Source organism: Hippopotamus amphibius, chromosome 2 (genome assembly GCF_030028045.1).
Source record: "Hippopotamus amphibius kiboko isolate mHipAmp2 chromosome 2, mHipAmp2.hap2, whole genome shotgun sequence".
In the NCBI taxonomy this organism is placed as follows: Eukaryota; Metazoa; Chordata; class Mammalia; order Artiodactyla; family Hippopotamidae; genus Hippopotamus; species Hippopotamus amphibius.
In genome coordinates, this window is record NC_080187.1 from 199,019,805 (window position 1) to 199,045,662 (window position 25,858).

General features: G+C 36.4%; 2 protein-coding genes across 12 annotated transcripts in view; one reads left to right on the plus strand and one right to left on the minus strand.

Annotated features, from left to right (window-relative positions):
* The window catches only part of TCF12 (transcription factor 12), a 375,921-nt gene that overhangs the window by 208,469 nt on the left and 141,594 nt on the right, over positions 1 to 25,858 (plus strand). For 7 of the 11 annotated variants that reach the window (XM_057722459.1, XM_057722462.1, XM_057722457.1 and 4 more), the window contains one exon: positions 105 to 185. The exons of the other annotated variants lie outside the window; for them this stretch is intronic. In XM_057722459.1, coding sequence (XP_057578442.1) covers positions 105 to 185 — 81 coding nt within the window. The remainder of the gene's footprint in view (positions 1 to 104; positions 186 to 25,858) is intronic. 11 annotated transcript variants of the gene reach the window in all.
* On the minus strand, positions 8,063 to 8,686 carry LOC130845364 (ras-related protein R-Ras2-like). The gene has a single exon (XM_057722471.1). The coding sequence runs from the start codon at positions 8,684 to 8,686 to the stop codon at positions 8,063 to 8,065; it is 624 nt and encodes a 207-aa protein (XP_057578454.1).

The following is a 25,858-nucleotide window of genomic DNA, read 5'->3' on the forward strand; positions in this document are numbered from 1 at the left end:
TGAGGATGATGTAATGGAAGGATGTCTCTAATGTCCATCACAGGGCCTAACACTTAAAAGACTTTTATTAAATGTTCATTTCTTCTTTCCCATTTTGTCTCCAGTTCCACAGATGAAGAAACTGGGGCTTAGAGAGAGAAAGACAGGGAGAGGGAGCAAGCGTGTGACTGATCAAGTGCATAAGAGCAAGTAATCCACCAGAGTTCTTTTGATATTTAGTTGGCCAATGCTAGATTCAAATCTAACATTGAATCCTACTAGATTCAACACTATATTCCTCGCAAAAGTTCCTCCTTTCTGCTTGCTAAAAGCCCTCCTCGACCATGAAATGGCTCCTATGAGTTGGCAAACTTAGTTACATGATATTGTCTTTTATATCTTTGCTATAAAAGCAGATGTAGTTGATTTTTTAAAACTTTTCAAGGATTTTAATTTAATTGACTTCAGTTAAATTCTTTGGATGAATTCAAAATGTGTCATACCTAAGTAAATACAAGACTCTCTTACACTTTCACCTCTCTAATATAAGATGTCTCTACTAGATGAAAGGCTCAATTTTGCATGAATATGGATGTGTGACCACCAAATGATATTTCAACTAAAATAGTTGAGGAGCCATGGTATCCAGATGATGTTGCTGCCTTAAAACTAGCCTGTTTTTAAATGCAGTTTATAATAAACAGCACAACTTGCATTTTATTGACCATTTTGGGGTTTTGGGGATTCTAGAGAAGCAACACCTATCAGTTGTGTGCAAAAGACCAACTTTTTTTTTTTTTTTTTTTTTTTTAATTTTGCACAACTCTACAGAAAGAAAGGGGACAGATATTTTTAGACAGAAGCAGAAACTTTTACTCTTTGGGGGTAGATTTTCCTAATTTAGATACTCTAGGATGTATTAGGGGGCCATTTGAGGAATATATTGACCACTATCTGCAGTTAATTGTTGGTTACCATAAGGGAGCCTTCTGTTTTCTTGTGAAGTATTATTATTATTATTATTATTAATTTTGTGATAACAGATCAATTTTAATTCTAGCACATGAAGCTATACAAGGGTATGCTTTATAAACTTCATGGAACTGTTGTATACATTCAATAAAGTGACAACTGTGCAATACCACTTTGTATCTCAAAATCAGGAACATACTTTTGAATTGTTTAAACACAATCCACAGAATTAAAAACAAAATCAGAAGTCATCCACAGTTATACTAATGGTCAATTAAAAGTTTTACCACTTACTACTTGATATAACAGTCAATATCTAGTAGGGGATATTGGAAGTGATTTCAGATTCTCATCCTGTTGTACTCTATTGGGAAGGTTTCTTGAGTAGCTATGTGACTGCCCAAAGGTGGGTACAACCAGGACAAGAACAGCATGTAAGGTTCTACCACAATTTCTGTAGTTTTCACTTTTTTTCCTTTGTCAGTTAAAAGTGAACAGTGAGAATTAAATACTTATCTTTACATATACACAAGGTATGCGGTGAAAGCATATTTGCTTACAAACATATAAAAATACTTGTTAGCTAGTTTGATAAGAAAATAATGTGTAAAAGTATATAGCAAAACATTAATCATCTCTGACCCTGGCAAGATCAGTTCCATAGTTTACATTACAAACAAAAAGTTTTAGTTTTTTTTGAATTTCTTATCCAGAAATACTTGAAAAGGAAGACAGAGAAATTATTTATTTTTACTTTCAACATGGCTGTGAAAAAGAGTTAAATTAAAAAACCAAGAACATTGAAATGTCTAAGTCCAGAATGAGTCCAAATATTTGGCCAAAAAGAATATTATCTTTAGGAATAATAGTAAAGGCTTTACACACAGTTTTTTTTTTTGTTTTGTTTTGTTTTTTATTTAGCATATAGACTGTTTGTTTGTTTTTTAAATTTTTTTATTTTTTTGGGGGGGGGGGTACACCAGGTTCAATCATCTGTTTCCATACACACATCCCCGTACTCCCTCCCTTCCCCGACCCCCCCCCTCGAGTGCCCCCCACCCTCCCTGCCCCAGTCCTCCAAGGCATCTTCCATCCTCGAGCTGGACTCCCTTTGTTATACAACAACTTCCCACTGACTATTTTACAGTTGGTAGTATATATATGTCTGTGCTACTCTCTCGCTTCGTCTCAGTTTCCCCTTCACCCCCCGCCCCCTCCCATACCTCGAGTTCTCCAGTCCATTCTCTGTATCTGCATCCTTATTCTTGTCACTGAATTCATCAGTACCATTTTTAGATTCCGTATATGTGAGTTAGCATACAATATTTGTCCTTCTCTTTCTGACTTACTTCACTATGTATGACAGATTGTAGTTCTATCCACCTCATTACATATAGCTCCATCTCATCCCTTTTTATAGCTGAGTAATAATATTCCATTGTATATATATGCCACATCTTCTGTATCCATTCATTTGTTGATGGGCATTTTGGTTGCTTCCATGTCCTGGCTATTGTAAATAGTGCTGCAATAAACATGATGGTACAAGTTTCTTTTGGGATTATGGTTTTCTTTGGGTATATGCCCAGGAGTGGGATGACTGGATCATATGGTAGTTCTATTTGTAGTTTTTGAAGGAACCTCCAAATTGTTTTCCATAGTGGCTGTACCAACTTACATTCCCACCAACAGTGCAGGAGAGTTCCCTTTTCTCCACACCCTCTCCAACATTTGTGGTTTCCAGACTTTGTGATGATGGCCATTCTGATTGGTGTGAGGTGATACCTCATTGTGGCTTTGACTTGCATTTCTCTGATGATGAGTGATGTTGAGCATCTTTTCATGTGTTTGTTGGCCATCTGTATGTCTTCTTTGGAGAAATGTCTATTTAGGTCTTCTGCCCATTTGTGGAGTGGGTTATTTGCTTTTTTGGTATGAAGCTTCATGAGCTGCTTGTATATTTTGGAGGTTAATCCTTTGTCCGTTGTTTCATAGGCAATTATTTTTTCCCATTCTGAGGGTTGCCTTTTAGTCTTGTTTATGGTTTCTTTTGCTGTGCAAAAGCTTTTAAGTTTCATGAGGTCCCATTCATTTATTCTTGATTTTATTTCCCTGATTCTAGGAGGTGGGTCAAAAAGGATCTTGCTTTGATGGATGTCATAGAGTGTTCTGCCTAGGTTTTCCTCTAGGAGTTTTATAGTGTCTGGCCTTACATGTGGGTCTTTAATCCATTTGGAGTTTATCTTTGTGTATGGTGTTAGGAAGTGTTCTAATTTCATTCTTTTACATGTTGCTGTCCAATTTTCCCAGCACCACTTATTGAAGAGGCTGTCTTTTTTCCATTGTATACTCGTGCCTCCTTTGTCAAAGATAAGGTGCCCATATGTGTTTGGGCTTACTTCTGAGTTCTCTATTCTATTCCATTGATCTTCCTTTCTATTTTTGTGCCAGTACCATACTGTCTTGATCACTATGGCCTTGTAGTATAGTTTGAAGTCAGGAAGCCTGATTCCACCAACTCCATTTTTCCTTCTCAAGATTGCTTTGGCTATTCGGGGTCTTTTGCGTTTCCATACAAATCGTAAGATTTCTTGTTCTAGTTCTGTGAAAAATGCCATTGGTAATTTGATCGGGATTGCATTGAATCTGTAAGTAGCTTTGGGTAGTACAGACATTTTCACGATGTTGATTCTTCCAATCCAGGAACATTGTATGTCCCTCCATCTGTTTGTGTCGTCTTTGATTTCTTTCATCAATGTCTTAAAGTTTTCTGCATACAGATCTTTTGTCTCCTTAGGCAGGTTTATTCCTAGGTATTTTATTCTTTTGGTTGCAATGGTGAATGGGAGAGTTGCCTTAATTTCTCTTTCTGCTCTTCCGTTGTTATTGTATAGGAATGCAAGAGATTTCTGTGCATTAATTTTGTATCCTGCTACTTTACTAAACTCATCAATGAGTGCTAGCAGTTTTCTGGTAGAGTCTTTAGGGTTTTCTATATATACTATCATGTCATCTGCAAAGAGTGACAATTTTACTTCTTCTTTTCCAATTTGGATTCCTTTTATTTCTTTTTCTTCTCTGACTGCTGTGGCTAAAACTTCCAAAACTATGTTGAATAATAGTGGTGAGAGTGGACACCCTTGTCTTGTTCCTGTTCTTAGAGGGAATTCTTCCAGTTTTTCCCCATTGAGAACGATGTTGGCTTTTGGTTTGTCATATATGGCTTTTATTATGTTGAGGTAATTTCCTTCTATGCCCATTTTCTGTAGAGCTTTTATCATAAATGGATGTTGAACTTTGTCAAAAGCTTTTTCTGCATCTATTGAAATGATCATATGGTTTTTATCCTTCAAGTTGTTGATATGATGTATCACGTTGATTGATTTGCGTATATTGAAGAATCCTTGCATCCCAGGGATAAACCCCACTTGATCATGGTGTATGATTTTTTTAATGTGCTGTTGGAGTCTGTTAGCTAGTATTTTGTTGAGGATTTTTGCATCTATATTCATCAGTGATATTGGTCTGTAGTTTTCTTTTTTTGTGACATCTTTGCCTGGTTTTGGTATCAGGGTGATGGTAGCCTCGTAGAATGAGTTTGGGAGTGCTCTGCCTTCTGCAATATATTGGAAGAGTTTGAGAAGGATAGGTGTTAACTCTTCTCGAAATGTTTGATAGAATTCGCCCGTGAACCCATCTGGTCCTGGGCTTTTGTGTGTTGGGAGATTTTTAATCACTGCCTCAATTTCCGTACTTGTGATTGGTCTGTTCATGGTTTCTATTTCTTCCTGGTTCAGTCTTGGAAGATTGTATTTTTCTAAGAATGTATCCATTTCTTCCAGGTTATCCAATTGATTGGCATATAGTTGCTTGTAGTAGTCTCTCATGATGTTTTGTATTTCTGAGGTGTCCGTTGTGACTTCTCCTTTTTCATTTCTAATTCTGTTGATTTGCATCTTCTCCCTTTTTTTCTTGATGAGTCTGGCTAATGGTTTATCAATTTTGTTAATCTTCTCAAAGAACCAGCTTTTAGTTTTATTTATTTTTCTTATGGTTTCTTTCCTTTCTTTTTTGTTTATTTCTGCTCTGATCTTTATGATTTCTTTCCTTCTGCTCACTTTGGGGTTTGTTTGTTCTTCTTTCTCTAGTTGTTTGAGGTGTAAGGTTAGGTTGTTTATTCGATCATTTTCTTGTTTCTTAAGGTAGGACTGTATTGCTATAAACTTCCCTCTTAGAACTGCTTTAGCTGCATCCCATAGGTTTTGGGTTGTTGTGTTTTCGTTGTCATTTGTTTCTAGATATTTTTTGATTTCCTCTTTGATTTCTTTAGTGATTCCTTGGTTGTTTAAGAGTGAATTCTTTGGCCTCCATGTGTTTGTCTTTTTTGCAGGTTTTTTCCTGTAATTGATATCTAGTCTCATGGCGTTGTGGTCTGAGAAGATGCTTGATATGATTTCAATTTTCTTGAATTTGCTGAGGTTTGATTTGTGACCCAAAATGTGATCTATCCTGGAAAATGTTCCATGTGCACTTGAGAAGAAAGTATAGTCTGTCGTTTTTGGATGGAATGTCCTATAAATATCAATTAAGTCGAGATGGTCTAATGTGTCATTTAAAGCTTGTGTGTCTTTATTTATTTTCTGTTTGGATGATCTGTCCATTGATGTAAGTGGGGTGTTCAAGTCTCCCACTATTATTGTGTTACTGTCGATGTCCCCTTTTATAGCTGTGAGCATTTGCCTTATGTATTGAGGTGCTCCTATATTGGGGGCATAGATATTTACCATTGTGATATGTTCTTCTTGAATGGATCCCTTGATCATTATGTAGTGTCCTCCCTTGTCTCTTTTAATAGTCTTTACTTTAAGGTCTAATTTGTCTGATATGAGTATTGCTACTCCAGCTTTCTTTTGACTTCCATTTGCATGGAATATCTTTTTCCATCCCTTTACTTTCAGTCTATATGTATCCCTTGGTCTGAAGTGGGTTTCTTGTAGGCAGCATATAGAAGGGTCTTGTTTCTGTATCCATTCAGCCAGTCTGTGTCTTTTGGTTGGAGCATTTAATCCATTTACATTTAAGGTGATTATTGACATGTGTGTTCCAATTACCATTTTCTTAATTGTTTTGGGTTTGTATTTGTAGGTGTTTTCCTTTTCTTGTGTGTCCTACTTAGAGAAGTTCCTTTAGCATTTGTTGTAAGGCTGGTTTGGTGGTGCTGAATTCTCTTAACTTTTGCTTGTTTGGAAAGCTTTTGATTTCTCCCTCAAATCTGAATGAGATTCTTGCTGGGTAGAGTATTCTTGGCTGTAGGCTTCTCTCTTTCAGGACTTTCAGTATATCCTGCCATTCCCTTCTGGCCTGCAGAGTTTCTGTAGAAAGGTCAGCTGTTATCCTGATGGGTTTTCCCTTATAGGTTATTTGTTGCTTTTCTCTTGCTGCTTTTAATATTTTTTCTTTGTGTTTAATTGTCGTTAGTTTGATTAATATGTGTCTTGGTGTATTTCTCCTTGGGTTTATTCTGTATGGGACTGTCTGTGCTTCTTGGACTTGGTGAATTATTTCCTTTCCCATGTTGGGTAAGTTTTCCATTAGAACCTCTTCAAAGATTTTCTCAGACCCTTTCTTGTTTTCTTCTTCTTCTGGGATGCCTATAATTCGAATGTGGGTACGTTTAAGGTTATCACTGAGGTCTCTGAGACTGTCTTCTAATCTTTTTATTCTTTTTTCTTTTTCCTGCTCCGTGGCAGTTATTTCCCCCATTCTATCTTCCAACTCACTTATTCGTTCTTCTGCCTCAGTCATTCTGCTGGTTAGAGCATCTAGAGTATTTCTAATTTCGGTTATTTTGTTATCCATTGCTGTTTGTTTTTCTGAGTTCTTATGAACTGTTTCTTGTACTTTCTCTATTTTGTTATCGAGATTTTGTATCATTTTTACTATCATGACTCTAAATTCTTTTTCAGGCATTTTTCCTATTTCCTCCTCATTTATTTGGTCTTGTGGGTTTTTTTCCTGCTCCTTTGCCTGCATGGTGTTTCTTTGTTTCCTCATGGTTGTCCAAACTTTTGGGGTTGCTTGTCCTTTAATTTTAGGATTCCAGGTGATTCTAATGTGCAGCCAGAATTGAGAAGAATTGAAAAATGCTGGATTGCACTCTCAGGATGCACAGATTGGATGCAGTGGCTGGTAATTAGACATTGATTTTATCTTCTTCTGGAGGTTGTGTAGGTTCCTGTAAAGACATCTAGTTCTGTGTTCAATGCCAACTGTATCCCTTTGGTTCCTGTTGGGGAGAAGTCTTCTGCACCAATAGTTGTATGGACCCTGAAGACATATGCAATTTTCCTTTTGCACAGAGGTCAAGACTCTCAAGTGGGGAGACCTGGAAGGTCACTTTTTCTCCACCACAACATCCCCCCTGGCATTCAACTCCTTGATACAGTGAAGAAATGGGGTGATGAGGTGACTTGTCCAAAGTCCACCAGTTAGCGTCTAAACCAAAAGTAAAACTGAGCTCTCCGACCCACAGTTTTTAGCCTATAAATACAATAGGCATTTTGGTATTTTGGCCACTGGAAAACAAAAGCTATAGCATCATAAAGGTCTGAGATGTCTCACTTGTGTGGATTCAATTCAGTGTATTTAAAGTTAACTAAAGTTGACATTGAAACTTTCAGAGATAGGGAGTTTTTTTTAAATGTGAATTTTTGCCTGTGTTTCTATTTAGAGTAACAGTAGGCAATATGATTCCGGAAGTAAAAGTTATTTCACAACCTATGACTTCAGCTTGGCAAACAGCTTAGGTTCCAAAACTTGATTCATCCGTATTAAAAAAGTAAGCCTTTAAAAAAAGAATGTGTCTGTGTAGATAGATATACATTTTAAAGGAATCAGATAATCTTTGAAGCAGCCTTAGTGTTTCCTTTAAATCTGTCTTGAAATGACCATTGGATTAGCTTCACGGAAAGGATTAGCCAGCTTCTTGGTCTAAAGCTACCATGGTGATCATTTATCTAAGGCTAGAAAGGTACCAACATGATGTAAACTGTAACGAGAGAAGAAGATGAGGGCTTTTCCTGGCAGTTGGTAGCTAAAATTCAAGGGATTCTTAGAAAATGACACAATGGCAGTCTTTCTTGTCTTTTTCTTTCCCTGTTGGTTCTGGTGAAGGAGGACATTCCTGCTTTTGAAATCTCCTTATAACCCGGACAAGTTCATGGAAAGCTTGATGTACATTCATCCTAATCTTTGCTGATGCCTCCATGTATGTTACCTTAAGTTGTCGTGCTAACTGGTGTCCTTCCCCTGTTACCTGTCTTTGATGATCCAGATCTGCTTTATTACCGATTAAAATCATTGGAAACTCATCATGATCCTTTACTCTGATAATCTGTCTTTGAAACTTATAGATTTCTTCAAAACTGCTTCTATCTGTGACTGCAAAGACCAACAGGAAACCCTTGCCAGTTCTCACATACTGTTCTCTCAGAGCTCCAAACTCCTCTTGTCCCGCTGTATCCAGAATATCTAGTCGGGCTGCCCGGTCATCTATCACATACTGCTTTGTGTAGGAATCCTCGATGGCTGGATCATGATCCGTTACAAAATAGGACGGGATGAACTGGATGGTGAGCGCCGACTTGCTCGTGCCGCCGCCGCCGCCGACGACCACCACTACCACAAGCCGGTGCTTCTCTTGGCCGGAACCGTCCCGCCAGCCGGCCGCGGCCATGGGGACGCCGCCGAGCCCAGCCCGGTCACGCCGAGCCGCCGCTCGCCCTAGGGCCGGCTCCGGGAACGTGTGCGGCCGGTGGGCTGTGGCAAGCGGCCGCCGGGAGCTGCTGGAGGGCCGGTCCGGGAGGCCGCGCGGCGCCCAGGTTGGCCGGGTCCCGCCTGAGGCGTGGAGAAGCGGGGTGACCGCAGAGGCCGGGGGGCGCGCTCTTGAGCACGTCTTCGCAGCGCCTCTTGTGAAGTATTACTTATTTTAAACCAACAGAGTTGAGATCAGTACTGTTTATGAATTGAGACTGGAGCATTAACGAGATTAACTCTATCCTCATTCTGATATTTTCAAATTTTTTTATTATTGTTAAATGATAGCAAAAAAAAACATTGCTCTCTCTGTGTTAGGCATGTTGCTAAGCACTACATGCATTAGCTCATTAAATCTTCACAACAACCTCTGAGGTATAGGTATTGCCTCTATTACTAGTCATTTTTTTCAAATCAAGAAATTGAGGTTTATGGAGTTTAGGTAATGCATCCAAAAGTCACAAAATTAGTAAGTCATGGAACTGGCTGACCAGTTCTGCCAAATACTGTCTGACTCCAGAGCTGCTCTCTGAGCCTTTCTCTTTAATGCCTTTAAATACCATTTTGTAGTCATGGTGATTAAAAAGTGAAAATATAGCTTGCTACGTTGCTTTTAAAAGCCTTATTATCAGGAATGTTTTTAATAATATGTTTCTTGCGCCTGTGGGGGGAAAGGTCCAAACATAGGTGCTTTCACTTAGGATTGAACTTTAGAATCAAGATAGAGAGAAAACATGTTTTGTTGGTCACCCAAGATATGTCTGGTGGCAACAGCTTTTGAATGCTGTTCAATGCCTCCTGTTCATTTACTGAGACCAGTCACCACTCTCATCTTCATGTTTTTCTTTTTCTGTATAATATGATACAATTTTGGCGTTGTTATTCTGTTCAGGAACACACAAGCTTCAGCTCAAATTTTGATTATTTTTACTCATACTTCTGTAAACCAAGGGAATTGTTGTCTTTTCGCATTTTCATAAGAGTGACCTCACATCATCCATTTAAAATGACTGCTTGTCCATTTAAACAATAAGCACGTTCTGTTAGGCTTCTCTGCTATACTCTTGGAATTAGGACACCTGATCTCTATTCATCCCTACCTAGTACTCTCAAAACTACTAGATAGATAGAGCCTTTAAAGATGTCAGACCACAAAGGGAGATCATAAATTAGGAGAAATTTCAAGGTCCTCTCTAATCTAGCCAATCTTCAGATTAATAAATGGAGGTAATTGGCATTCTCTGATCTGATGAAGACTACACAACTAATTAGTAAGAATTTGAGCTAGAATCCTAGTCTTCTGACTTGAATCTTGCATCCTCTTCTAATTTGCTTTCATTTAGAAAGAAGTTAAGCATGCTTTCTAGAGTGGATTGTATGTGATAAACTCTCAGTGAGAGTATCTTGCCAGTTCTCTCTCTGTGGAGTAATAATTCCTTTGACTAATCACTAGATTTCTTTCCCAAAGGGACTGAGCTCTGTTTTAGTGCATTTATTTTCATAGAGTATATATATTTGTTCTTTTATAATGTAGAAGATATAATCACTATTAGCCTTATGTATGCAAAGCATGATACTCATATTTGTAAGTAAATAAACACTGTATATCCAAGATCCAAATATGGAATGTAATTAGTCTTCTATATTTTTTATGAGAGACAAAATGATAAGAATATTAGCATCAAAAATTAATTACCCAAGCCAATTTTTAGTGTTATCAAAGGTCAGTTTAGACTCTATGATGTGTCTTGCACTGGTTTCCACATGAACCCTGGCTCTGGTGATTGATGTTCCTAATGGGATCTAAGGATCTAAAAGGTCCCACACTGCCCTCTAAATTATCAAAGACAGCTGCTTTTTAAAAACAGATATATGCCCAGCCTTATTCCAGTAAAGATTTGAGTTAACTGGTTTGCTTTTTAGGATAAAACATGTTTTTCCTTGTTTTTCTTTCAAATTAGGTCATCTCTGCATGGTGTGAATCAGTTATTCACAATACTCAGTTTTCAAGGATATCTCTGCCTGCAACCTCTGAAAAGGAGCCAACAGGAGCTCTGTGTATGCTACCTAACAGAGCATGGCACTGTGCGTTGGTGGAATTATAGCAGTGTTTGCTGGAAATTGTTCTATTTATCTTCTCCTATATTATGTGCTATGCAGAGTCACCCCTCAAACACTGGGGAAATGTGAGGAAAAACAAAGCCAATGAAATGCATTTGAGTTTTATTCACGGTCACCTAATTTTTACTTGCATTTCAGTTTTAGTTAGGTTATTTTAGAAAGATGGAGTGCCTTTTTATCCTTTGTACACGATTACCAACTTCCTTTTTTATTTTCCTTCTCCTTTATCTCTTCAAGCTTACTGTTGTTTAACAGTCGCTTTGTATAAGATATGAGCCTTGCATGCCAACTTTGATGTGGGAGAGTGAATCATGTTGCCATTGATCTCAGTCTGAACAGAACAGCCATCTTCTAATAGGAAGAAGTTTCTAGCTTCAGGTTGTTTCAGCCCTGCATGCCTTGCCTAGCCTGCCGTGTAAAGTCAGTTGCTTCACTCCAAACAGCACTGTATTAATATGCACAACATGACCATTTTCAGTAGAAGGTTATTAGAATGCTAGTTTGTATCCTCTAGTGAATGAAATGATGTGTGATTATGAAGTCATCAGGCATGGACCAGTAAGACTCCAGAGAGCCTGCCCCCTCCGAGGTCCTCGGGGGGCCATTGATTGGTGGCCATGTGTTTGTGCCCGATAGACTGTGAAATGGTGTGTTGCTACACGGCTGTGTTGCACCTGCGCCCCACCGAGGTGATTGATTGGTTTGGTCATGTGGAATGTTCCCATCTGGTCTGCAGTAATGTGGTTTTTTTTTTTTTTTCCCTCATCTGTGAATAGCAAGTGCTGGCTGGATAGTTACAGCAAACAGTTTCAGAGGCTAAATAATCCTTTTCCTGTAAGAACAAATTGGGATTTGAAGGAGTTTGTTTTTGCTTGCCTTGTTTTTATGAAGGTAGTCATTCTCCATCAGGTTCCTACCCCTTCTCTCTAGGATGTTATATTCCTTTCTCTTTGACCTATTTTCACCTCTTACCCCCATACTAGATTAAAGTGTACTTTATATATTTCTAATGTGTGCAAGTCTAAAGCAAAATTATTCTTTTTTGCTGTTTGTTGTTCTGACATGCCACTTGAGGTGGTTTGCAATTTTTTAAAAGATGGTTTATATGATCATAATTGGATTATCAGAGTACTGATGTATTTTTAAGCCTTCATTTAACCTCACAAAAGTAGTGGTTTATTTATTGAAAACTACTGATGTTGCAGTTTAAATGTCAAGAAATTATTTATTAGGTTCTTTTTCAAAAAGATTCTGTAGTTATATTGGGCGGTCTTGTTTGATATTTCTTAATCTTAGTCCTTTTTCATAATTGATCTATTCATTCCACCTAATGACTAATTACATATCAGAGCACATCATCAGCCACATTCATCATAGTAGAATGTAATAATCAATGACATTTCAACAAAGGAAAAAATAAATATGCAAATAAGGCCTCATTAACATTTGCATGAGTTGTTTGAATAATCACGTTGCTGACAAGGCTGTAATTAACAGAAATTGATGCTGAGTTCAGTATTTGATAGTGTGTTTTCTCAGCGTTTTATTGTTGTCACTGCGGGGGCTGAAATGAAGTTCTGCTCTACTTGTACCTTGACTGGAGTTTGATATGCTGGGCTGTGCCAGGTACCAAAGGCTTCTGGGAGCCCTTGATTCATCTGTGACCTACACTTAATGCATATAAAGACACTTTATTTAAATTGCCTTATTTTTTAATGAAGCACTGTTAGATTTTAGCAATTATGAGACAACTGCAGAAAGAAAACAAACATGAAAATTTAAATCATTATTTTGCTAGAAATGCTTTATTTGAATCAGATACTGTCTAAGACTTTAAGATTTAGGTTTGTTCATACCATGGGAAATTGATGTCATTAAATTTTGCTTTTTCTTAAATACGGCCCAGTGGGTCACTGTCAGGGGGTTGGAGCTTACTGTAATTGAAAATCACTTGCTTAGGAAAAATATCTAATTATAAAATGTACAATTTTTTAAATAACTCTGCTCCCCCACATTCCTCCTCCTTTTCCTGTACTGTTTCCTGTTTTTGTCATGGATATTAACTGAAATGCACTAAACACAATAAAGCTGTTTATGTCAGTTTTTTGGATGACTGCAAGTGCTGATTATAACAAGTTTAAGGAATTTCCTTTGTTGAATGTGTACCCGTGCCATATGGCTTAACATGGAACATTAACTTGACAGGGATAATGGATTGTGGTATATGGAGACAATTTTGCCTGCAGCTTTGCTATAACTCATTCTGGTTGGGGATCACAGGTTTATAGTATGGGATGTAGCAAACATCCAGATGGATTTACTTTACATAAAAGAGTTGCATTTCTTTTTATTTCCTCCCTGTAATTGGGAAAAGAACATTTTTTAAAAGAAGCAAAATATAAAGAAGTAAACAAGGAAAGATTGTGCGAAAAAGAAAAATGGATTCTGTGCAGTCTTTTTGTACTATGCTATGAAAGAGACTTTCTGTATATATAGTGCATTACTTTAAAATCATGGTTTACATTAGCTTATATTATTTATTCTTTTTGAGCAATAGCTAAAATGAATTTTCCTTTTTTAAGATTAGAAAATTGTCTGTATCAACCCGCTTATATTCCAGTGTTTCAGGTTTGTAGACCGGAAGTAGCAAGCAGTGTCATTTCTGAAATTATTTTAGTAGTACTTAAACAGCAGCCCTCCATGAAATGAATTGTTAGATATAAGATAGAAAAATCTTTTTAAAAATATATCCCGCTTTGTAACTGAAATATCTTATATATAGTAGTGGATAAGTCTTGGTTTTTTGTTAAATAATAATAAAACAAAGCAGCTAACTGTAGCCACTTTGGCAGAATGATCAGTGTAACCAAAAGTTAGTTACCTATAGAATCAATGCTTAAGTGCATTGTTGTTAAGCACTGATACGTATTTTAGCTCAGAAGGAAAAAAGTTTAGCTTTTTTCCATGAAAACAGTTTTTTTGTGCTAAGAAACTGGCTCGCTTGATTATTTTCAGTTTCTTTTTAAATCATTCAGATCTTTTTAAAATTTTCCACTCTATTTAGATAAAATGTAGAGCTGATGTCATCAATTAAATCATGCAGTGTTCTACATTTTTCTGCCTAAATAAAACCATTGATCTATAATTTTGAGCTAGAATCTTTTGATACATTAGGTAGTGTTCCCTCCCTGAGCACAGAGGGTAAAGAAATGTGGTTCTTACACCCTCTAAACTCTAACCCTCACATTACTGACATCTGGGAAGTTTACTTTGAGTATCTGAGACATACAGAGAAGTCAAAAGCTGAGCTTTTTAACCATCTTTGCTCTCTCAGAAAACACTAGAAGTCGGAAGGAAGCTAGGCCAGGAGGCCATGTGGAATAATACCATGCTGGGTTTGGTTTGGTTTGGTTTGGTTTGGTTTGGTTTGGTTTGGTTTTTGCTCTGGGGAAACACTTTCTCTCTGCATCTTATGAAGTCACAGTGGTCTTTCAGAACCATGGATTGAAGTTTTAAACAGAAAACAGTAATATCCTCATGCTATAGGTAAGTCACATCTCTTAACAGATTTATAGGTATTTCTTATCTCTGTATTCCAAAGTATAAAAAATTGATTTCAATTTCCAGTATATTATCTTACACTGATAATTTACATAGAGAAGACATATGTGAACTCTCCCTTAAGAAACAGTAAAAGTTTGAGGAACATCAAAATCATTTGAGGGCTTCACTCCTTCCAGTTTATAGTAAGTGGTTTCTTAAATTATGTGATACTTATCATACTCTTATAAATAAAACATTTTTTCTAATACTAAAAATTTTTTTGGTAGTTTACAAAGGATATGTGATATAATGAAACCCTGTTCTTTTTTCTAATTTGGTAAAAGTTTGACACTTATGAAGGGCTTTTGTTATGTTATTCTGGGAAATGGTGTACAGTATTCAAAGAAAAGATTTTTTTTAATTGCTAATCTAAATTATGTGTCTAAAAATACTATTAAAAATATTTTTGGGTAAACTTGAAACATTGAAACAGTTGTAGAATTTACACATTCCATCCATTGATAGTGGTGATGACATTGCTTCTATAATACAGTGACGCAGCAACTACTATCTAAGCTTTGTTTGTTTAAATTATAGAGTGCAATAATTCTGTACACTTTTTTTTTATATTGGCAGAAGTTACAGTTCTGAGGTACTGTGCTTTTTCTTCAGTAACAGTAAAGTGTCCATCATAAAGAAGTTTTGATTTAAAGAATATTACCACCTATTCTGCTTTTTTTCTTTTTGTAGGCTGTCCTTAAGCCAGTTCTCTCCAGAGAAAGGAGAAAGAGCTCCAGTTTTTCTGTTTTCTTTTTACCTGTTAGCATCACTGGATGCCTAAATATTTCATAAGATTGGACTTTGCTCATAGCTAAAATAATAATTCAGCACTTTCTGAGGGTTTCTGTTTTTCATGCTTTTTCTTTAACACGGTTTCTCTGCAGTTGGAACTAGCTTTCATTGCTTAAGTCAGATTTTGAAGAGTTTTTCCTTAAGTTTGAAATCGGGCCTTAACTTAAGCCTTTTGTTTTACACTGTATTATTAACTATTCCTGGCTTACAAAAGTCTTTGGAAAGTCAGTGCACTTGGGATTGCTTGGAGAGTCTGCTGTCTCCAGTGGAGGTTCAGGTAACTGCATGTGTTACCTAAGTATAGCACAAATAACCAAATCTATTTTATATCTGAAACATCCCCAAATGGTGTAGCTTTTACAGGTGTTACTCGTGTGTATCACCTTTTAAGCCATTCTAGCAGTTAGTTCTAAGAAAAAGGTAGCTGTTTATTTCAGAAATGACATCATCAAAGGAATTCATTAAGATTGGGATGGGGAGTAGGCAAAAACAGGTGGGATTAAAGAGGCCTCACCACATTTATTGGGATTAAAATATAAAAAGCAAGTGACAAAGTATTATTGTTACAGGCATACCTTGGAGATATTGTGGTTTTGGTTCCAGACCATCGCAGCAAAGCAAGTCACATGGATTTTATGGTTTTCCTGTGCATATAAAAGTTATCTTTACACTATACTATAGTCCAACAGCATTATGTCTATTTTTAAAATGTACATACCCTAATTAGAAATACTGCACTGCTGCTGTTTTTTCAAATAAGTTTATATAGTATTCTAAACCTTTTGTTGTCATTTCAACACTCTTTCACAGCATCTTCACCAGGAGAAGATTCCATCTCAAGAAACCACTTTTTTGGTCATCCATAAGAAGCAACTCCTAATCCATTCAAGTTTTTTCATGAATTTGCAGCAATTGTGTCATATCTTCAGGCTCCACTTCTAATTCTAGTTCTCTTGCTGTTTCTACCATCTCTGCAGTTACTTCCTCCACTGAATTCTTGAACCCCTCCAAATTATCCATGAGGGTTGGAATCACCTTCCAAACTCTTGTTTATGTTCATATTTTGACCTCTTCCCATGAATCACAGTTGTTCATAAAGGCATCTAGAATGGTGAATCCCTTTGAGAAGGTTTTCAATTTTCTTTGCCTAGATCCATCAGAGGAATAACTGTATATGGTAGCTATAGTCTTACAAAGATGTATTTCTTAAAGGTTAAGACTCAAAAGTCAAAATTCCTCCTTGACCCATGAGTTGTAGAATGGATGTTGTGTTAGCAGGCATGAAAACAACATGAATCTTATTGTACATCTCCATTAGAGCTCGTGGATGACATGGTACATTGGCAGTGAGCAGTAATATTTTGAAAGGAATCTTTTTTCTGAGGAGTAGTTCTCAACAGTGGGCTTAAAATACTCAATAAACCATGTTGTCAATAGATACCCTGTCATCCTGGCTTTGTTGTTCCATTTATAGAGCACAGTCAGGGTAGATTTAGCGTAATTCCTAAGTGTTTTAGGATTGGGGGAATGGTAAATGAGCATTGGCTTCAACTTCAAGTCACCAGCTGCATTAGCCCTAATAAGAGAGTCAGCCTGTCCTTTGAAGCTTTGAAACCAGCCATTGACTTCTCTCTAGCTATGAAAGTCCTAGAGGGCATCTTTCTAATATAAGGCTACTTCATCTATGTTGAAAATCTGTTTAGTGTAGTCATGTTTATTAATGATCTTAGATCTTCTGGATAACTTGTTGCAGCTTCTACATCAGCACTTTCCTGAAACATCATGAACCAACTTCTGCTAGCTTTAGACTTTTCTTCTGCAGCCTCCTCACCTCTCTCAGTCTTCATAGAATTGAAGAGAATTAGAGCCTTACTCTAGATTTGACTTTGGCTTTGGCTTAAGGGAATATTGTGGCTGGTTTGAGCTTCTCTCTAGACCATTAAAACTTTCTCCTTGTCAGCAGTAAGACTGTTTAGCTTCTCATTTGTGTGTTCACTGGAGAAGCACTTTTAATTTTCTTCAAGAACTTTTCTTTTGCTTTCACAACTTGGCTAACTGTTTGGCACAAGAGGCCTAGCTTTCAGCCTGTCTCAGCTTTCAACATGCCTTCCTCACGAAGCTTAATCATTTTTAGCTTTTGATTTAAAGTGAGAGACGTGCAACTCTTCCATTCACTTGAACACTTAGAAGCCATTGTAGGGGTATTAATTGGCCTAATTTCAGTATTATTGTGTCTCAGGGAAGGGAGTGGGGAGGCCCGAGGAGAGGAAGAAAGACAGAAGATGGCAGGTTGGTAGAACAGTCAGAACACATAATACTTATTGATTGTCATCTTACATGGGCACAGTTCATGGCTCCCTGTAACAATTACAGTGGTAACATCAGAGGTCACAGATCACTATAACAAATAGAATAATAATGAAAAAATTTGAAATACTGCAAGAATTACCAAAATATGGCACAGAGACATGAAGTGAGCAAGTGCTATTGGAAAAATAGCACCCTTAGACTTGTTCAACACAGCATTGCAACAAACCTTCAATTTGTAAAAAGCTACAATATCTGCAAAGTGCAATAACGTGAAGCACAGTAAAAACGAGGTGTGTCTGTATGTGTAAACAAATTATAAGCTATTTAAAAATAGTTTCTTTTATAGGTGCATGCTACTAGTTAATGCATTACATTACTAAGATTTCTTTTGTTACTAAATGATCAAAAATTTTGATTTAGAGTATTATAATGTTTCTGATATTGAGAAATTTTAAGTGAATTTATGATTGTATTAACTAGTAGCTGAGGTCATTTAACTCATTTTAATTGAGAGCTTGAGTTCAAATTTAAGTTTTATTTAGAGTTGTAGTTTTTGAAGGGACCTTGAGAGTTCCTCTGGCTAAAGATCGTGTTTTGACTGTCCCAAACACAAATTACTTTCTTTATCCACATTTCCACCTGTCTTTCTATTTCTCCCCTTCTCTCCTCATTCCTTTCTCTAGCTCCTCACCCTCCTCCTGCCAATATTTTTTTCTCTTGCTTTGGTATTCTCTTCCCTTTAGTATTTACTTCCCTTCTGCTCTCAAATTTCTTATTTTTATGTACCACACGAAATGATGATCTTGGATAACCCATTTTATGGCTGTTAGTTAATTACATACACTAAATTTAAAAAATAAAAGCCTCACATCCTATCATATGGATATTTTTGGAAATCTTAATAAATATAGCTAGATTTCCACTGCCTGTCTTTATGTGCCCACAAGTAGTTTAAGGGTATTAGTAGTGACTCTGATAATTGAGGGCAGATTCTCTGGACTAGGCATCCTTTAGTGAATCTTAGTACTTTTCCTTGGAAAAATTAGTACTATCACTCATCACACAGGGTTTTGCCTCCTGTGTGTCATAGCTAAACCGCTAGAGAAATCTTCCTTGTACCTAGCTATCATCTTTATTTGCAGCCGCTGAAAAATCTTACGTTTATGTCTTTAAATTGAAACAAAGAAAAAAGTTAGTAAGTTACAGCTTTGGCCATGCTCATAGAGAAAGATGTACTTGCTGTCTTAGTCCACTTGAGCTGCTATAACAAAGTACCACAGACTGGGTGCCTTGTGAGCAACAAACATTTATTTCTCACAGCTGTAGAGGCTGGGAGGTGAGAATACCAATTTGATCTAGTGAGGGCCCTCTTCCTGGTTGCAGACTTCTCATTTTATCCTCACATGTCAAGCCTCTTTATAAGAGCACTAATCCCATTTATGAGAGCTCTGCCCTCATGACCTAATTACCTCCCAAATGTCCCCCTCCTTATACTATCACTTTGAGAGTTAGATTTCAACATTTGAATTTGGGAGAAACACAAACATTCAGACCATAGCACTTGGCCTAGTATATAGGGGCCAGGAATTTTCAAGCCTTTGTTGTGACACATTCACAAAAAAGGGTAATAGCATCAAAAAGTTTTATACATGTTTTCATTGTTTAAGTACTGTAATAATGCTCACTGTAGAAAATTTGGAAATTGTAATAAGCCAAAAGGGAGACAGTAAACTTCATTCACTCATAATCCCATCATTCAGTCAGTCAGTGTTAACATTTGGAGTATAGTAGGAATTCTCTTTCCCACAGGAATGTGACAGTTTGTCTTTTAATTAAAAAGTTTATTTCCCAAAAAATTAAGTTACCGTATGATTCAGCAATTCCACTTCTTAATATATACCCCCACCACCCCCAAAATTAAAAGAATCTCAGAGATTTCTACACCCATGTTCATAGGAGTATTAGTCACAATAGTCAAAGGTGGAAGCACTGTATGTGCCTATCAGCAGCTGAATGAGTAAACAAAATGTGGTGTAAATATACAATGGAACATTATCCAGCCTCAAAAAGAAAGGAAATTCTGACACATGGTACAGCATAGATGAACCTTGAGGACATTATGTTAAGTGAAGTAAGAGAGTCACAAAAAGACAAATACTGTGTAATTCCACTTACAGGAAGTATCTTGAGTAGAGAAAATCACAGAGACAAAATAGAATGGTCATTGCTGGGGGCTGGGAGGTCAGAAGAATGGAGAATTATTTAATGGTTATGGAATTTTAGTTTTGTAAAATGAAAAGAATTCTGGATATTGATTGTACAGTGTAAATATACTTAACACTACTGAATTGTACACTTAAAATGGTTAAAATGATAAATCTTGTGTTGTGTGTATTTTACCACAAGTGAAAACACACAAACATTTTACTGAAACAGGGATAAAATATATCAGTGTATATTCAGTCACCCATCTTTTGAAGTAAGAACAAGGTCTACCTTTAGTGGGTGGGGCACTTTGGGTTTTAGACTACTTTTCTTGCTTAAAACACACCTATAGTTCACCATCTGAAAATCACATGTGTAGTTTTAGCAAGAAAAATAATGTACAAAGGTATGGTAAAACTTAAATATTTTTGGAGCAGTTGTGTGCATTCATTTAGAATTTTATGGATTCTCCCCACCACTTCCATCTTTTGCAGTTGTCTAGCTACTGCAAATCATTAGGTGAAGATTTAGGGGCAGCTTCCTCACACACTCAACTTAGTTTTCATAAAATGACTACCTTTCTGTTTGCATTTATATTTCCTCAAAAATATAAAAGTTTATAGATTTCATTGTTACATAATTATAACAGAAAGTACAATTGTGATTAAAAAAGGTTTGGAGAGGACTAAAACTAGCTCTTGATAAGCATATAACTCAACTGGTGGAATAGAAATGTGAGGGTTAAGAGAACAGCCTGTCAGCCATGAGCTTTCAGTGTTTTGTAGAGACCAATCACTATGTTTTCTAGAGGGAGTGTAAGGGCATTGGTTAATCTGGAGAGTTAATTTATCCAGTATATTTCTTTCTAGTCTTTTTCCTTTGCATACTTTTTCACAGATGAGAACATATGTAATTCAATCTTGTATTGGGCTTTTCCACTTAATATTATGAAATAAGTGCTTACCATAAACATGATTTTGAAAGACTCTATTGTAATCTACTATGTAGTGTATCATATAGTATAATTTTCTCCACTTCTCACCTGTTTGGGGCCATTTAAATTATTTGTAAACAATTCTGTATTGAACATCTTTTATGTGTAAAGTTTTGTCTGTCCTAACTTGGTTATGTCCTTAGAATAAATTTTTAACATTAAGAGATGACTTGTTCAAAAGTTAGGAGTTTTTTGGATGATTTTCTGATACACGTTATTGATACATCTGATTCACGTAAAATTGTTCATTATTTTCTCTCCAAACCCAAATCTTAGGGAGAACCCAGTGCCTGATATATGCATTGAGTCCTTAGTGAATATTTGTTGACTATACACAATGCTCTTTTCCACTAGATCCTAGTGCTTCATTTTTGTTTTAGATAGGAAAGGCCACTTCCACACTCTGTTTCCTCTTTTGTAATTGCTTTCAGCAGTCTCTCTTAGTCATACAAGAAAAAACAATGTTTTTTCTTCCTCTCAACCCCTCTTCTTTGCTACTCTTCCCAGCTATTAGCTACCTATTCTGTGATACATTGCTTAGTCCTCATCTGCCCAACTCTCTTTTCCAACTCCTTTTTTGAAATTGATTCAATCAACACTGCTAAGTCCTGTGAGAAAACAGCAGAGAGCAAAACTCTGTGGCCCTGCTTCATAAAGCATATACTCTGATGTTAACATGTTTTGCCATGCGTTTTTGTTTAATCAACTAGGTTGTAGGTAAATGTGTTAGGCCCATAAAAGATATTCATTGAATTGTTTGATTGGTCATTCTAGATGGACAAAAGAGAAGGTTGCCAAGGATAATAGATATTAATATAAGGATATTCTTTTACTAATATCACATGGCTGGGTGATAGATTATCAGCATTGGAAGGTACCTTTAAAGGTTCATAATCCAACAACCCATTAGTATCTCAATCTCCTTTTATTCAGCAGATGTTTACAGATCATGTGCTAAATGCCAGGCATTGTGCTAAGGACTGGGGAAATGAAGGGAACAAGATTGATAAAGTCCCTGCATTCATAGAATTAACGCCCAGTCATAAAGGCTTCTGTATCTTAGGATTTGTTGGTTACAAAGTACTACCTAATTATAAAAGGAAACATTTATTAAGCATTTATTTATTTGTGACAGACACTAAGCTAAGCCTTTTTATAGTAAGTTCACACAATTCTATTTGATAGAAATGATTGTTTTCATTTTACATATGAAGAAACTGAGGTAGTTAACTTGCACAGGATTGAAACTTTACATTGAAAACCCAGGTCTATTTGACTCCCGCAACCTGTGCTTTTAACCAGCATGTTTTGACTTCTGACTCCAAGTCCAGTACTCTCCTTTTACTCTTTTGTGTGTCATTCATCTACATCAAGATGTTGTCCAACCAGTGCGTTGACTATCTTTAATAATGTAGTACTTACTCTCCCCCAAGGTAGCTGTCTAATCTGTGAATATCTATTAGAAAGGACTGCCTTATGATATGACTAAAAAAAAAATCTGTCTCCCTGGAATTTTCCTATTTTGTCCTTATTCTTGAGATCACACAGACTTGTGGCAGCCTTTCAGATGTTTAAAGCAAGCTATCAACTTTTCTACTCCACAGATATTTCTCCACTCAAATCCCATGATTTCAAATGTCTTTACTGTCTCAGTGACTCACTGTGAACAAGTTTTAGATTGCTTTTAGTTTTTTTTACTGTGGACTCAGAAATTGCTGTGTTATCTCCAGATGTAGAGAAAAGCCAACACTCTCCAACTAAAGTGGTAAAAGCAGGGATTAGCTCCCCATTTTCCATTCCTTTTTCTTAGTGACCACCATTTATTTAATAATTGTTATATTAGAAACATCTGAACTATTTACAGCATGGAAACGAACCACCTTTCTTTTTATACTGTATGGGCCTTATAATTATGTGCTTAAATATCAGAAATTAATCAACATAGGCACATCTCCTCTAATTTGCAGGGGGTGCAGTGGACAGGTAGGCATAGGAAGATTGGTAGGTTGTGGAAAAAATATTTAGAAATTCTTGGTTGAAAATCATAAAGGAAAGAGGCACAAACCAGGGTAGTAGTTTTGGGTGTTTAATACCTGAAAGAGGGAGGACACAGGCATGGTCCTGCTTGGTTTTGGGCAGCAGCCACTTTGGAAGCCAGTGGTCGCAGTAAGTAAATAAGAGGAGGAGAGATAAGAGCTTATGTGCAGGAGGGCCTCCATACAGAAGGGTAGAGGATGCTGCAGCAGCAACTGGAAATTGGTTAAATACAGATCTTAGATGGAAATCGGAGATATCGGTGTGAACTCATAGTTTTCAATATATGTAGTGAAAGATAGAAAAATAGAAATGTGTGTTGTGTATGTATGTGTATGTGTATGTATACAAATATTCCCTCAGCTGTCTCTACTTAGTCTAGGAGTAGCAAAAGCCTGGTACCAGTGACCATCCCTAGTGTCCAGAACTTGGTTTCAAAATACTGTTCTCCACTAAAGAAACCAGGGCTCCTCAGAGAAATGACTGATTCTAGGGCTAGAGCAGGGGGAGTACAACAGATGAGCCTGGAACATCTTGTTATGCTGCAAAGAAGGACATACTCAAAGAATGGTGAGGACTTATAGAAGGTCACAGAAGCCAGCTTGAAGAGCCCCCTCTGGCCAAATCTGGGAAATTTGAACAACAAAATAAATAATGATAGTATTGGATAATAACTCATTGAATAAAATAGGAAACCATAAGTCCGTGCTGATACAAATAATTTGAAAGCTTTGTGAAGAACAGCATTTTTACCTAGTCTGAAAGTACCTTCCTACAAAATACTTGTTGATTACGATGTGAAAAAGTAAATTTTTAGTTGAGAAGCCTTGGCAGACACCACCTTAATGAAGCAAAATGAAGATCAGTAACGGGATAATTCAGTTCTTGTGCCACCTAATAAGATGCATTTGGACGAACACAGCATCACTTCTGTGATATTCCTGCCCAAAATGCATGACCTGAATCTCATCTTGAGGAAACATCAGACAGAACTAATGAGGGACATTCTGACCTCTGCTGTCAGGGACATGAAAGTCAAAGTTAAGAAAAGACAACTAAAGTCAGTCATGATTCTGAACTTGATCCTTTTGCTAAGGTGTTATTCAGATCTTTGGCAAAACTCAAATGGGATCTGAAGATTAGAAGGTAGTTATGTATAAATGTTAATTTGATTATTCTGATGGTTGTATATGTGGTTACTTGAGATAGTGGTGGTTGAGGGTGGTAAGAAAGTGATGGATATGAGGCACATCCTAAGGAATTTGCAACTTGTTCACTCTGAAAATGAATAGAAAGATAAATAGATGATACTTAGTACAAATAATGTCAGATTCTGAATGAGAATAGTTGATATTCCTAAACTTATTGAAAATAATTTGATGAAACATGACTGCTTTAATATAAATGCTTTTCTATAAATAAGTAGCACTACTAAAATTACTGAGAGTTCTTATACTTTACATGCTTTGCTCACAAATTTGTGTTCATGGTGGCTATTTTGTAATGATAATCGTGTAAATAACCTAATGTCTTTATGCACATACTATATTAAATACTTTACATACATGAATTATTCTGAAGATTATAGTTTATCTATAAGGAATGTATTATGTACATTTTAAAAATATATTTTTCTAATGGAAAATAATATTTTTAAAAAGAATGTAAATTTGTTTAAATATATTTTTCCTACATCAAATATAATTTATGTTTATTGTAGAAAATCAAAATATAATGAGCAAAAATAAGATCATTATTATACTATTACCAAAGATAAATTACTGTTTAATTTTTAGCATTTAAAAATATGGAAACTGAAAATTAGAGATTTATTAACTTGATCCAACATCCTGGCACTAAGTAGTGAAGCAAGAATTGGAACTCATGTGTGTTTGATTCTAAATTCACCACTTGTTCTATTTTGATCATCTGCCACGTTAATTGTGTAAGTAGGTATTTGCTAGATATCTCCTGATTGGCTAGGAGGTTATGAGTCTTTATCAACACATGAATATGTCATAGGTTTGAAAAGCTAGCTTGCTAGTTATTTGGAACTTGTACGTCTTTTCCCTTAAATACTGTTAAAAGTAATAGGAGTAAGTATTCAAACTAGTCTACAAGAAAGTGATGTGTAATGTAGCTGAACTTGTATCCAGGTTTGTTGTGGTACTAGACAAAGAACAGGACGAGTACCTAGAAGAAAGAGTTCTTTTTTTTTTTATGCCTCAGGTCATGCATAAATATATACCTGTTTCCTCTGTATAACTTACCTTTGGAATCTTCCCACTTTCATGCCTGCAAACCCCACTCTCTTTCCTGAGTCCCTTACTCCCAAGTTTCCATATGCCCAATACTGTTATGCTACTTTAGTCTTCAGCTATGAGATTCTTCCCCAGAGTGCCCTGTCTAGAGTTATCTCTTTTTTTTCTCTGGTGGTTTGGCAGATCCTCAATATACTGACCTCAGCTACTGGTAGGAGAGAAGCAATCTAAATAAACTCATCCACATTAATTAGTAGCAGTAGCGTGGTACAGTCCAAAGAACCTAAGGTTTAAAATCAAGACCTATATTTTAGCAATCTGCTCATCCTTTACTAGTCATATGACCTTGAGTAATTTAGTTAGATCTCAGTGATTCTTAGTCACCTCATTTATAAAACGGGAGTAATAACACTTGCTTATTGGACCTGCGATGAGTGTCAAATAAGATAATGTATGGTAAACGTAGGTTGTGATATATAAAAAATATAAGTACTAGGCATCATTGGTAAGTGACGGACTTAATTCTCACATAATTAATTGCATTTGTATAAGCTTCTTTATCACCCAAATTAAACTCTTAATTGGCAGAGTTTTAGTTGTTACTTTTTTCAGGTGATTCAGAAAGTAGAAAAACAGAGTTGCAGTAGGAGTCATTTAGGTGAAGCAGGCAAACCAGGCTTGGGTTATATACTCAGGATTGCCTTCCCAAAGCCATTTCTGATTCTTTTCCTCCCTTAGAATCTACCTGGTCTCTAAAAGCTATCTCCAATGC